General features: G+C 35.9%; 1 protein-coding gene across 1 annotated transcript; it reads right to left on the reverse strand.

The window, feature by feature from the left end:
- Positions 1-3,466: 3,466 nt before the first annotated feature.
- On the reverse strand, positions 3,467-13,791 carry LOC134851261 (DNA excision repair protein ERCC-8-like). The gene is made up of 5 exons (XM_063867262.1): positions 13,535-13,791; positions 11,159-11,417; positions 10,513-10,776; positions 9,752-10,023; positions 3,467-4,034 (listed from the first exon to the last, which is right to left on the reverse strand). The coding sequence occupies exons 1-5, from the start codon at positions 13,740-13,742 to the stop codon at positions 3,706-3,708; spliced, it is 1,332 nt and encodes a 443-aa protein (XP_063723332.1). The 5' UTR covers positions 13,743-13,791; the 3' UTR covers positions 3,467-3,705.
- Between the last annotated feature and the right edge of the window lie 302 nt (positions 13,792-14,093).

Raw genomic sequence — 14,093 nt, forward strand, 5'->3', positions numbered from 1 at the left:
AACGAACTGAATTCGAACTTTAAAACGCGTTAATACCCCCCCCCAAACTTAGGGGTAAAAATTGGGTTGGATTCGCCTTCCCCCTAAATCCGCTACTGTGCTAGCTAATTGAAAGTGTAACTAGGTAAAACAAATTTTAGAAATTTCAGTAAAGTACATTAACTGATGCCTTGGGGCGGAGGCCTTTTAGCAGGGAGACTATTTTAAGATTCCCACTTTTGACTGACTGACCGTAAAATAGGGAGCACGCGCCAAAAAAGGCAATTTCTTGGACAAAAGGGGGTAGTTTTAGTGATGTGAGAGCTCGGAAAATCAATTTGCTCGATCTAAAAAGGCGACAAAAATTCGGAACGTTTTTTTGAAAATCCGCAGACCCCTCATGAAAATCCTAATTCTGATGTTTCTATTTCTTTTTTTGATTTCATCCGCTGCTCTATTAGCAAATACTTTACAAACTCTTTGCACAAATATCTGTTAATTTTTCAAAAAAAAAATTTCCTTTGTCCAACTAATCATATTTTCAACAAATCATTATTTTGAAAACTAAACTGAGCTTCTTTTGATCCCGCTTCTTGTTTGATCCCTCCCTAATTCTTTCTTTGTCTGTCTAATTTTTAAAGCAAAGTTAGCTCCGTATAAATTTCTATCAATTTTCAGATTAGCTTTGGGTTACCGAAACCTTAAATAACCAAAGTAACCTATCCTTTTACTCAAGATATTTATGAAAAAACTGTATATTCTGAAAAACTATACTTATAGGGTTGCAAATTGCTGTTTTTGGAATGTTCCTCATAAATTGAGCTTTCAACAAGCATTGAAATTTGAACCTCGAGCTAGAGGAAGCAATTCTTTCACGTGCCTGAAAAATCTCTCAATTGGTTCTAGAAACAGCCATTTGAAAAGTGGGAATAAACTGAGGAAAATCTAGGAAACTTTCGGCAAAAAAATTAGATCACGTGAAAGCTCTCTGAATTTCAAGAACCTTTTATGATTGATAGACCTTTAATATTAACCCAATTGGAGAAAACTGGATGATTAGGTTATTCATGACAAGGTTTAAAATCTACTTTCGAAACTTAGGTCATTGACGTTTTGCGCCCTTTACACATAAATAATTGGAAAGCGTAATTTGACTTCCTTATAGCAAATAAACTTCAATTGAACTGAGAAAAACAACCAAACAGCGAAAAAAATCAACTGAGCGTGAACAATTTCTAAAAACGAAAAAAAAAAAAACATCACTACCTGTATAAGTGCCTTCCCTACGTTCATTGACAGTTGTACATCTTCACAAGATATTTTTTTAGATTATGAATCTTTCAAACTCATAAACATTTACCTGAGAAAATTTCCAAGAAAATTTTATTGATCAAAAAATTCCGGAAAAGAAAAAACTTATATCGTATTCTTGATGTTTGAATTTTTTCCTCAAACCATGGAGATCAGAACATTCTGTACTACTTGCACAGCTACTGGCGCTCCCTATAACCATTTGTTTTCCAAATTTATTTGTTCTAAATATGACAACTGCATTTTTTTTGCAATTAGATTAAATATGCTCTGATCAAGTTACAAATTAGAAAAAATACACTCAGAGATGCGACAACGGCAGCACAAAATGCCCGATTGACTAGCTCAAAGAAAGCTCCGAAACTTGTCTGCATATTTCCGATTTTCAGATTGAAACTAAGTGGCTAAAAATTGAGCGTCTTACATCCCCACTACCATTTAAATTTTACTACAACAGTCTTAATGGTAATTTAGCTACAATGCTTCTTTTTTTTTGCAGTTTGTCATCTAAATCAGTCGCAATTTACTTAAAAAATAATGTCGAACGTGAAAACTAACAAAAAAACTTTATGATGTTCTTAAATTGCTTTCTTGACGAATACAAAGCTTCTTCGGAAACTGTGGTGGTCAAATTTCACTTACAGCATACACGAAACGGGCGAAAATTTATAAACAGTTCCCGTGCATTAGTTGAACTATTTAGTTTCCAAAAAATTTTTGCTATCGTTTTAGCATCTTTGCCTGTAGCATGTAACTTTTCTTTCTTCATCTTATTCCGATGATATTTAATTACATCAAAAAACAAATTCAACTTTTATATTAAGAATAAATAAATTTGAAGCGCAAATGGTAACAAGGTAACCCATGTTCTGTGCGAAGCGAATCTCTTTGCACAGCACACTGGTTTCCTTGTTACCATTTGCTTTTCAAATTTACTTCTCTGAATATGCTAATTAAATTTTTCATTTGATGTAATTGAACATGATCTGAACCATAGCCAATCGAAGCTTGGAAAAGAGTAATGAACGCAAAAAAAAACTGACTTTCTTGAAAAAATCTCAACTTTCGAATTTCAAAGAAAAAATTAGACGCCTTTTAAGCTCTTCGAATTTCTAGAACAATTTATGATTGGCGCTTTTTCGATAACAAGAACTCAACTAGAGAAAACTGGATCAATAGTTAAAACTATTATTCCGCTGGATATTTAAAAATTAAATTCCACTTTCGAAACTAGAAAACGTCCACGTTTTTTTTTCGAGTCATTTCCACGTTCGTATTCGGAGAGTGCTGTTTACGTCACTATCAGCAGATTAATTTCAATTGAACTCAAAAAGGGTATATAAACCTAAATGCATTCATAAATCATCAATATGTATGAAAGCACATCTTTAGTTATTAGAGACTTTTAAGACTTTATCTGAAAAAAAATCAGCGAGACCTATATAGTCTTCACTACGTTCAGTATTCTAAATAAGATAAAGAAAGAAAAGTTACACTCTAATGAAAACTAATCAGTGTAACAAATGCAAGGAAAATTTTTTGAAAATTGAGCCCGTTCCGTTCACTTTTTAGTAAAATTTGATGAGTTGGTTGAAAAAAATAGCACTCCAGTTAATTCAAAAGTTAGATCACAAATTAAATTTTTCAGCGGGTCTAGTTCATGATTTTTTCAAGATAGATGTCATTAGCACTAGCTATATCGGTTAGCGACAGTATGTAGCGGTCGCGAAGCGAAGTTCAGATTAGCAAAAAACGATTTAGCGTTTACCGGTGTTTTAGTAACCAATTCCACATCCCATACAAAGGAAAAAAACTTCTGCTAACCCACACATTCTAGCTAAAGGCTCAAAAATTAAGTAATCATTAGCGCTTTATGAAATAAGTGTTCAATATGAAAATTCAGTACATGCAATTTTAGTGATTTTTTAAGCTGGTGTACCGAGAAAATTTAGCCAACTGACAGTCGGAAAAGTAATGAACCCAAGGAAATAGACAAAATGACTTGTTTTTTTGAAAAAAAACTTCAACTTTTGAATTTTAAAGAAAAAATATATGCCCTTGAAGCCATTTGTATTATACGAACAATTTGCTTGTTTGATAAAATTAACCCGATTTGAGAAACTGGATCAATAAGTAAATTTTTCAATAAGTATCACTAAGTAAAAATCACCAAGACCTATATTAAGAGTATTCACTGCGTTCATTACTTTCAAAAAATTTATCCCTACACAATTCAAGATTATACCAAGCTCTTCTATTTTTCAAAGCTTTATATGGCAAATAATTATTATATTTTACGCATTCGCCAAATTTGCTCACTCTGTCGATGACTATGAAAAAAACTTCAATCTTTAAATAGGTTTTGACATATTCTAACATAATCGACGAAGAATAACCAGACAAGTGTTCTAAGCACTAAGTATCCCAATCACTAAGATCTTCATTTTCGTTCAAAATTAGACTCTCCTTTTGAACACTCTTCCAAGTAATAAGCTGGGCACCTTTCGCCGACCCGCTAAACAACCTCATTGACGAATCGTCAACTTCAGAGCACAAAACCCCTTTGAAATGGGCATTCACCAGTTTTTCCACAGAACTTGTCCGGATGTTGTATTTGAATAGAGAACTGGATCCATTCGGGATGAAAACAGAACTCGATGGAAAGATCCGAGAGGTTGACAATTTGTAAGCAAAGTGACTAGGTACCGTTGGTGCCGGAAGAACGGCGACGTCACGCAATTTTCCTGAAACAAAAACAAACAGCCTAAAGGTTACTATTGATAGAAAAAACAGACAGCTTGAAAGAGTTTGAATGTGTTAATGTTGATATAAGCAGCTAAAGCTTACAAAAAATTGACACAGAATCGACGCTGCACATCGCAAACAAGTGAAAGAAAGAAAAGGCAAAAAACCACAAAACTTCTTGTTCCGGAATCACATAGTTAAAGAAACAACATAGGTAATACTTACTAGAGAAAATGTCAATGAACACAGGGAAACCGAAAAAGGACGGACTTTTTTTATTGTGATTTAAATTTCGTCAATAAAAACATATCACATCACAGCTCTTCGAATTTCAAAATTATTTTAAGACTGAAAAATTATTCAAAAAATAAACCAAATAGAGAAAAATGGATCAATAAGTAAGAGAAAACTGGATCTCCGGGGAAATTGTAAAAACAAGCGTCCATTTTTGAAACTAAAAACCATTCACATTTTTCGAGCATTATCAAAGCGAAAAAATCACAACGACCTTTATAACTATGTTCATTGACATTTTAAAATATGTAATCTCTTCACGGGCGTCCGTGCAGAGTAAATTCATGAACTCAACGCTTTTTAATTGGTTTGAAAATTACAAAACCCAGGCTATTATTTCATAACACAGCAAAAACTTTTCATTTTTTTATGCAGTCCTACATCGATAGGAGTGATTTCGGAACGATACAATTCACTGATTGTGTTAATGACTTTGTGTGAAAAAAACTACCTAATACTAAATTCCTTTCCCCTCAGAACAAAAACTCAATCGTTATTCAAATAGTTTCAGGTCATATGTTTCTACGAGGTAGCCGGGGTTGCCTCATATTTCAATGATCCACATTATTGGTGCAAGTTCTCTATATCACGCCCTTCACCCGAAGAACAGTGACGATCAGGAACTCATCCAACTAGCTGACCAATTGCGAAAATACGTAATCAGCGACCGTGGTGTTTACGTTGTCCCGGTCTTTACGTTGGTACTTTAATATATCCTCTTAAGAACTGGACTTCATTGTCCCGGTCTTTTCTCCCCAATTTAAGAACTGGACTTTGTTGTCCCGGTCTTATATCCCCTGACTAAGAACTGGACTTTGTTGTCCAGGTCTTAGACTCTAGCTCTATCTCTATTACTACTTCGATCTAGTATTTGTTCTATAAGTATATCATATCATCTCAAGAAAACACCCTTAAAAACTACAAGCGAACATTAATCAAAATGCGAGAAAACTGCAACAGCTGTAACAGAAAACTCAAAATGGGACCTAAGTTCTCATGTTATACATGTGACAAGGTCCTACATCTATCCCCTGAATGCACTATGCTCACTTACGATGAAGTCAAAGTCCTCATCAAACTGAATGATAACCTCCTCCACATCTGCAATGACTGCAAACCCAAACGTGACGATCTTGTCAAAAACAAAACTACAACAAGTAACAAACTTGACGAACAACTTGATAACCTGCAACTACAAATGAAGGTTCTCACCGAAAAAATGGAGCAATCCAGCACTGTCATCACTCAAGTACAAGCCGATATGAAAACACTTAAAGAAAAACGCAACAATTTCCGAGCAGCCGTGGGAAACGTAAACCCAGGAAGAGTGGTTAATTCGCCAACTGTACCAAAAGCTCAACTTGGTATCCGAATACGAGGTGTTCCCGAAAGCAAAGAAAAAAGCGACATTGAACGAATGCAAGAAGATCTGGGGACAATCGACAGAATACTTGCATTCCTCCAAATTGACGACAGAAAATTATCCAAGGCAACTCGGATTGGAAAATTCAATCCCGATAAGGGGCCTCGTACCCTGCTGTTCAACGCCGAGAGTAGCATAAGTAAAAATTTGATCCTAAAATCGACTTCCAAACTAAAAGACTTCTCGGAACTTCGGGTCTTCATCAGTCCCGAGTTATCCAAGGCGGATGCCGAAAAGGAAAACAATTGTCTCAAGAAAAGGAGGAAACTGATAGCAAAAATCACGACCCGAGCAAGATAAAAATCAGAAATCTTAAACTAGAATTGAAAGAAAACGAAAAATGGATTGTTTATGAAGAAAGTAAAACTTCCCAGGAAACCGATAATAATGCAGACCAAGCTGGTGATGTTGCCATTACCGGATGACTAAGACCGATGAAAATGTTGACATTCAACACCAGAAGTATCCTGGATATAAACAGGAGAATGAAATACAAACGCAATAGCAAACTCAAGAATACGATATTATCTGTCTCTGTGAAACCTGGCTCACAAAAGACGTAACAACTGCCTCGCTCTTCCTAGAGAACTATCAAGTATATCGCAATGACCAAGAAACATCAGATAACAGAAAAACAAAGCACCCTGGTGTACTCATTGCCATCAAAAATGAAATCTCACATGACTTACATTCCATTGAGAGTCTCAAGTCTGATTATCTCATCATAGAAATACATTCCAATAAAAGATCAATTATCTTAAGCTGTGTTTATAATGCACCCACTCCTAGCACCTACCAATGGTCCACTGAAAGTTTCTTAACTTTGATGAATGAAATGGCAAATCTCAAACTAGACAACAAAAATGACCTCTGTGACTTAATACTCACCGGTGACAGCAACTTCCCACAAACATACTGGGAAGCACTCTCCTCATCTGACATATACGAGAGTCAACTACTGGACAAAATAGTTGAACTAAATCTTTCACAACATGCACCAAATCAACTAGACGTGCTGCTTTGCGACAATCCAGAATTATTTTCACAATGTCAAATCGACAGGAATATTCGAGATAAACTAACTAGTCAGTTCTCTGACCACAAACCACTCTACACCACAATTGCCGCCTTTAGCTGCATTAACCTTCCAAAAATAACAAATCATCGATATGCTTTCAAACGAGCAGACTGGGACAGCTTAAATTCTTCAATAGAAACTGAACCGTTTATCCCATACTGCTACAGTAACGTGAACGAAATTATCCGACAATGGTACGAATGGCTGTGGGAAAAAAAATCGAAAAGTTTGTACCTAGAATAACTGAGCATCGATCAAGGTTACAACCCTGGATCACGCCAGCCACCTCCCACCTCATCAAAAAACTTCAAACAATGAAAAGAATCAAAAAACTTGAAAAAGATATTCAAAGGTTTTCCGAAGATGACCTAGCGGAATATGAAAAAACCGTCCTAGAAGGAAGAACTTTCAGCAAAATTCAAAAATACCTTAAACGCATACGCAAGACCCCAACAATTCCTTCGACGGTCAAAGACGGAAACACTGAATCATCAAATGAAAGAGAAAAATGTGAATTATTCAATGACTATTTCGTCAGCGTGTTTGGCACAAAAGAACATCAAACCGGTATCCTCTTTCCAAAAAGTGAGCTGAATAGATTTATTGTTGACCAAAGTCAAGTTAGCGAAATAATGAGGCAACTTAATGTCAATAAATCAATGGGACACGACAACATTGGCAATCTCGTTTTGAAATCATGTCACAAAACTCTAAGCAAATCAGTTACCCTTATATTTCAAACATGCCTTAACAAAGGAATTTTTCCTGAAATATGGAAAATTATTGAAGTAACCCCTGTTTTCAAGGAAGGAAGTAAAACCGATGTCAGTTGCTATAGACCAATCAGGCTACTCTGCTGCTGCTCAAAATTGCTTGAAAAAAAAATATTTGACAAACTCTATACTAAAGTGAAATTCAGATTACATGAAAGTCAACATGGATTTCGAAAGCGTAGATCCGCCACAATTCAACTTCTTCTATTTCTTGACCGAATATACGAATTGAATGATCAACAGGGTGTACAAGAACTTGCAGTTCTATACTTGGATTTTGCCAAGGCATTCGACACTGTACCTCATGATATTCTGCTTACGAAGATCAAAATTTTTGGAATTGGCTGGAAATTGCTGTCACTGATATATTCATACCTCAACAACAGAAAGCAATGCGTTAAGATTGAAGACTGTAGCTCAACCCTAAAAGAAGTCACCAGTGGAGTTCCGCAAGGTTCAATTCTGGGACCGCTGCTGTTCTTACTTTTCATAAACGATCTACCTGAAACCATGAATGACACAGACAGTTTTGGGTACGCAGATGACTTTAAGGCCATTCTACTAAATCAAACTTCCCTTGACACTGCAACTCTGAAAATAGAGAAATGGCTACATGAAAACAAAATGCAACCCAACATCAAAAAATCAACGCTCCTCGGCATCAAAGGTGATTTAAAAGCTAGTCTCCTGAACAAAAATCTTTCCTTAGTAAACTCACAGCGTGACCTAGGACTGATTGTGTCCAACAAGCTCACATGGAACGAAAACTGCTCTCGTCGGACATCCAAAGCAATTAGTGCTCTCTTCCAGATTAAACGAAGTCTGACTATGAAAAGCAGTGTGACCACGAGGCTTAACGCATATACTGGGTATGTAGTACCCATTGTAACATACGCATCCCAAGCATGGACTCCTAGCAGATCGAACATGGAACAACTCGAACGAGTTCAAAAGTTAGCAACAAAATGGATTTTGGGAACAAGCAAAACTTATACTGAAAGACTGAAGGACCTGCACCTTCTTCCTTTGAACCTATACATGGAAATGCACGACATTTTAATACTAATAGCCCTGCTTGAAAATCGTTACGATGTAGAAATAGAACGAAAACCATCTGAATCATGCGAAATCACCCGACAGTCATCAAGAGGCGAATTTCAAATCCCAAAAAGCCGCTTGCAAAGAACGGACGACTATTTTTTCAGACGAGTGAAACATCTATACAACTGTCTTATCCGAGCCTGCCTAACTTTTAGCCTTAGACCAAGCAAATTGACTCTGACCTACATATACCAGAAATACTTCAAAAAAATGTACAGTGAAGTCAACAAATGTACATGGAAACTCTTATGCAGATGTGGAAACTGCAATGTTTACAACAAACTGAGATAAAACATGGACTGTAAAAGGGGTGAAATTCCCTAGAGCTAATGCTCTGAAGCCTATTCTACTACTACTACTACTTCTTAAGTAGCTAAGAATGTTCTATAAAAATATCCCGGCCAAAAACCATTGCAACTTCTAATCTTCTAATGTATTGCTTTTACCTTTAATGATAAAAACTAGGTAATAAAGCTTAAGTTATCAACTATTTGCCCACTCATCCCGAATAATACAAAGTTTGAATAAAACACTGAACTCTCAAAAAATGCGAACATTGATAGCCGATTGCTGTGCAAGCAGCACAGAACATTACGACCATATTCTTTCGTATCCTTTCGTCTATCCTTTCCGATTTCATGTACTGATTTGAATGGTTCGATATCAATTGTTTGTCACTAGTTGGAAATAAATTGATGATTGTTGTTTGTATCTACATGATTTTGGATAAATAAATTCTTCTTCTTCTTCTTCTAAAACTCAAATGATCGATACTACTATGATACTATCCTCGTTAGTGTAAAAACGCTCCCAACTCCCTTATTTGCAAACGCACATACTCATTTTCCGTAACCACAGCGATTTTATTTAGTTAGCATGAAATGATGTTATTTGTCTAGCATCAATTTGGTAACAGCCAATGAACAGTACCCATTCTAAATCATCCTCATATGAGTTTAAAGCATGGTAACAATTCGTTTCCGGCTTGTCGCTCTCTATTAAAACCCTAACACCAACTCTTATCAAAGATTTACAAACAGATGTTACCTGTCGGCGTATCAAACTGGAACAATCGGCTGTCTGAACACAAACAAATAACAGAAGCGCCTCCGTCCGAGGTAAACAAAGATGAAACAGGTTCACAATTGTTTGTTCCAATTCTGTCTTCCCATTGCTTCTTGCCTTTCTTTCTCTGCGCAAGTTTATCTTTGGCTGAATCTTTATTTTGGTGCGGTGGTTTGATGTAGTTAACAATAACTTTGCCTTTACGAATGTCGTACAGTTTGAGGCCGTCTTCATGACTACAGCTCAGCAGATGTCTAAACACAAAACGAGTTCAAGCTCGATTTAAGTTACATCAATCAACATCAATGTAGTATCTGAACTGACTTTTGAATCGATTTTACCGCCTTGACGGACTAAGCTAGTTAAAAAAGATATAGTCATATACTGGCTCCGATAGCACATTTAACACAGGCTAACTTCGCGATCACCAGCAGAATTATCAATCACAGCCGAGTCTTCGTGTGCTTTCAGAGCTCTTTTTCAGATTTCGACCAAAAAACATGCAAACTATAGGTGCCCATTCCACAAGTCAAATCACAAAGATGTGGCGCTATATTGGAACTCCAATGTTTTTATCGTAGCGTCTCGCATTTGTGTTATTCTCGTAAAATAAAGTAAAAGACCACTAAGACAATTTTGAAATGTGGGAGAAAAAAAAATTGAACTGCGAGAGAAACACGAAAACAGCCCATTATTGGAACTATTTCTCCATTCTCCCTTTTTGCAGTGAAAAGTTAACAAACCTTTCGTTGCCTGGACTCCAATGCACATCCATGATGGGACAATTCCTATCCCCGGTCGAATTTCTACTCACAATCTTGTGAAACGAGGAGCCACTTCGCATATCGAACAACACTATTCCCGCTTTTTCAGTCGCCAGCGCGATCAACCCAGTGCCCGATGGGTTCGTTTCATGGCCATACATTAGGCCACTACTGGGCGATGTATGGTCGCATACAACACTGAGTTCATTCGTGTCCCATATGTTAAGTGATCCATCGTGCGAACTACACAAAAAAATTGTTCGAGCTTTTGAGCTGTAAAATTCAAACCTCTTAAGTACGTTGAAAGGTAGATTATAAAAAAGCAAATTTTTTTCAAAAATAGCAATACAATTTCCGATTTAACTTCAAAACAAAGATTTCATAAATGTTTTTCTCTTCCCATTGATTTAAAGAGGATGAACTCCCCATTTCAAATGAGCATCAATTTTGCGGTGTACCGAGTGATTTTACAAAAATTACGCATAGTTAAAATCGTTAATAAGCTGAGTAGCCCCTTAACGTTTGATCCGTTAGTTATAGGATGGGATATTCGTTGTAAGGTACCAAAACAGCAGATGGCTATCAAGCTCTAACACTTCAAACAAACAACTTCAGAAGATTTTACCTCGATGTGAATATTCCATTATCCAGGGGCCACCATTGAACTCTAGAAACACTCCTCGTTTGGGCCCCATGAGTCAACTTAAACAGTCCTTTTTCCTCTCTACTAGAACGAGTAACAATACTTTTTCTGTACTGCACTTCATTGCAAAGTACAACTAAAGGGTTGATATGTTCTTTTTGTTGGTTCACTTTTTCCAAGTCGTACAGAGAGATAGAACTGTCTGCGTTTCCTTCTAACAGATAGCGATGCTCACTCTGATCTAAAACGAATGATGTTTGTATGCATAATCAAAACAAAGATGGATGCGAAGCTTCGCTACATAATATAGCAAAAATAGCACGGCAGCTATCGGAAAGAAAATAAGATGATAGTCACTGAGTTGAAAAATATGAAAAAATGTCGCCAAAAACTCGTTAGTTTCGATTAGTTCATTTTAAGGAAATCATATCAAGGAATAACATTGCCAGTGTTAGAACAATATTGAACAAATTTTTATCAAGCGCTATCTAAGCATTCATTAATTGGACAGACGACGGCTGAGCCGATGAAGAGATGTCTTAAACCAATCTAAACGAATTTACTTCCTCCAAAAGACATATAAATGAGGCAACTGAACCGATATAACATAAACCTGAGAGATTTCCAACCAAAAAAAAACAGAAGAAACACTATCTAAATTTACAAATTGAAATAAATCTGAATGAATTTCATTTATAGTAATAATTGCTAAAAAACAGAGAAAAGTTCACACTTTGAAACACTAGTCAACAAAAATAAGCATACAGAAAATGAACCACTGATTAATTGTTTTCATGAAACAATTGTGAATTTTTAAACAAGAAGAGCGGGTAATAGTGCATATAGCACAGAGTGTTCCGAACAGTCAAAAATACAAAAACTAGCTTTTGTGATTAGTTTCGTTTTTCTTTCTTCGTGATGTGATAAGAGGATCTGAGCAAAAAAACTAAAACTTGGGAATATTCGACTGTCACAGTAAAATAGGCAAATTGGAAAACAGTTTTTGTAAAAATATAACTGAAAAAAAAGTTAAAAAAAAACGAAGCTTAACAAACTGTAAAAACTAATTCCAATCGATGTAAACTAGAATTTCACGATACAAATTAAGCATAAACAGGCTGTTGTAAGAATCACGATTGAAATTCCGATGATTATTTGTGGTACTTGTTTTGCGACGAAAACAAAACAGAAAAAAACTACAACACACCTGAATACAAATTTCCTCCCTATTTTCAATAATCGGAACAAAAAGTGACTCCGGCCGGGACCGAACCTATTTTTCGATTGAGGGGAAAACTCAAACTCTATACAAGCTCAAAACTCACTGTCATTTGATCAACACTTTTTATGAAAGAACTGAAACTGTAACAAATAAGATGTAAACAAAATTATTTATTGGAAAGAGTTACCAAGAGTTACCAGTTGCTTCAAAATAAAAAAATGCATGGCCTTAACGCTCTTTAAATTTCAAAACGAACGTATGATTGACACTTTTATAAAAAAAATCAACTCAGTTAGAGAAAACTGGATCAATAAGTTAAGCTTTGAATCCGTTGGAAAATCTGATAATTAACATCCACTTTCGAGGTCGTTCACGTTTTTCGCATCATTTCCACGTTCGTATTCGGAGAGTGCTGTTTACGTCACTCTCAGCAGATGCATTTCAAATGAACTCAAAAAACGCATATATACCTTAGTGCATTCATAAATGCACTAATATGTATGAATGCATATCTGTGGTTATTAGAGCTTTTCAAGAAATTCTCCAAAAAAACGAAATAAGTAACCACGACCTATTAAAGAGTCTTCACTACGTTCAGTGACTCTAAGAAACTTGAATGTAAAGATCAATTGAAAAAACGAGGTCATTCTTTAGAATCTATAGTTATAAAACAGACAATGCTTTAAATTCAACGTATCAAGGCTCGGTCCGACACACTGATTGAAGTAAACAAACTAGTATTTTTTTTTTCATTTTTTAGAGTTGTATTTTTTCTTTTCTGTCTAAACTACCTTTTGCTTTTTTACTAGAAATGACAACTGAATTCAGGTAAAAAAAACAAGAATGAATGGTAATAATAGTTACAATATCGTTCATATTGTAGTTACGTTAATAGAATAATAAATCTCATCGCGTGTCTTTCGTGATTTTTTTTGAATCCAAATGGAGACCAATAGGGCGACTAAAATTTTACCTCACTTGCCTCCCGACGAGTTTTCTTTGAGGTAGTCAAAACCGGGAGAAAAGGAAACACACCAGTCGGAGCAAAAAAAGCGCAAGGTTTAAAAATGATTTACCAATTTGAATCCAGGTACCAGTCGGAGCAAAAAAAAGCGCAAGGTTTAAAAATGATTTACCAATTTGAATCCAGGTGATCGCAGAGCTACTCAATGGGCTCAGCTCATTTTCTACTGTCGGCCTCAGCCACTCGAACTGCCTATCCACCAGACATCTCTTCGCTGTGACGTCATCAGTCAACTCCGGTCGTAGTCCTCGACTAGATTTGCTGCCAAACTTAAGACGAGGTGATCCAAGTTGACGACGGAACAAATATGTTGTAATCATAGTACATCATGATCTACTCTTAACATCAGACGATTATTTTGTTCAAAATTAACCTGAAAAGCAGACTTTGAAAGCATGCTAGGAACAGGTCATTTTGTTTCAAACATTTTCCATTGAGACATTTCAAATAACTAATTCTACCGCTATTTTGGCAGAATTTTCTGACTCCGAGGAGAAATGTTTTATCAATTGCTTTATAATTCTCAAGTACAATGTAGTCAAGTGAAAAAAAAAGACAAACTAAGGCCATTACGGGTGGACGGGTTGTCCGTTCTAGTTCTAAGACTTTCCATAAAAGATTTCATACATGTTTACGGTGACATACGTTTAAGGTGACTATCTATCATAATT

The sequence above is a fragment of the Symsagittifera roscoffensis genome, chromosome 7 (genome assembly GCF_963678635.1).
Source record: "Symsagittifera roscoffensis chromosome 7, txSymRosc1.1, whole genome shotgun sequence".
Classification (NCBI taxonomy): domain Eukaryota; kingdom Metazoa; phylum Xenacoelomorpha; order Acoela; family Convolutidae; genus Symsagittifera; species Symsagittifera roscoffensis.

Excerpts from the sequence above, each read along its gene's own strand:
- LOC134851261 (XM_063867262.1), bottom strand. The coding sequence starts at position 13,742 with ATGATTACAACATATTTGTTCCGTCGTCAACTTGGATCACCTCGTCTT. Across the intron at positions 11,418-13,534 it reads GATCACCTGGATTCAAATTG|ATCAGAGTGAGCATCGCTAT; the intron begins GTAAATCATTTT and ends CATTCGTTTTAG. Across the intron at positions 10,777-11,158 it reads AATGGAATATTCACATCGAG|TTCGCACGATGGATCACTTA; the intron begins GTAAAATCTTCT and ends TTTTTTGTGTAG.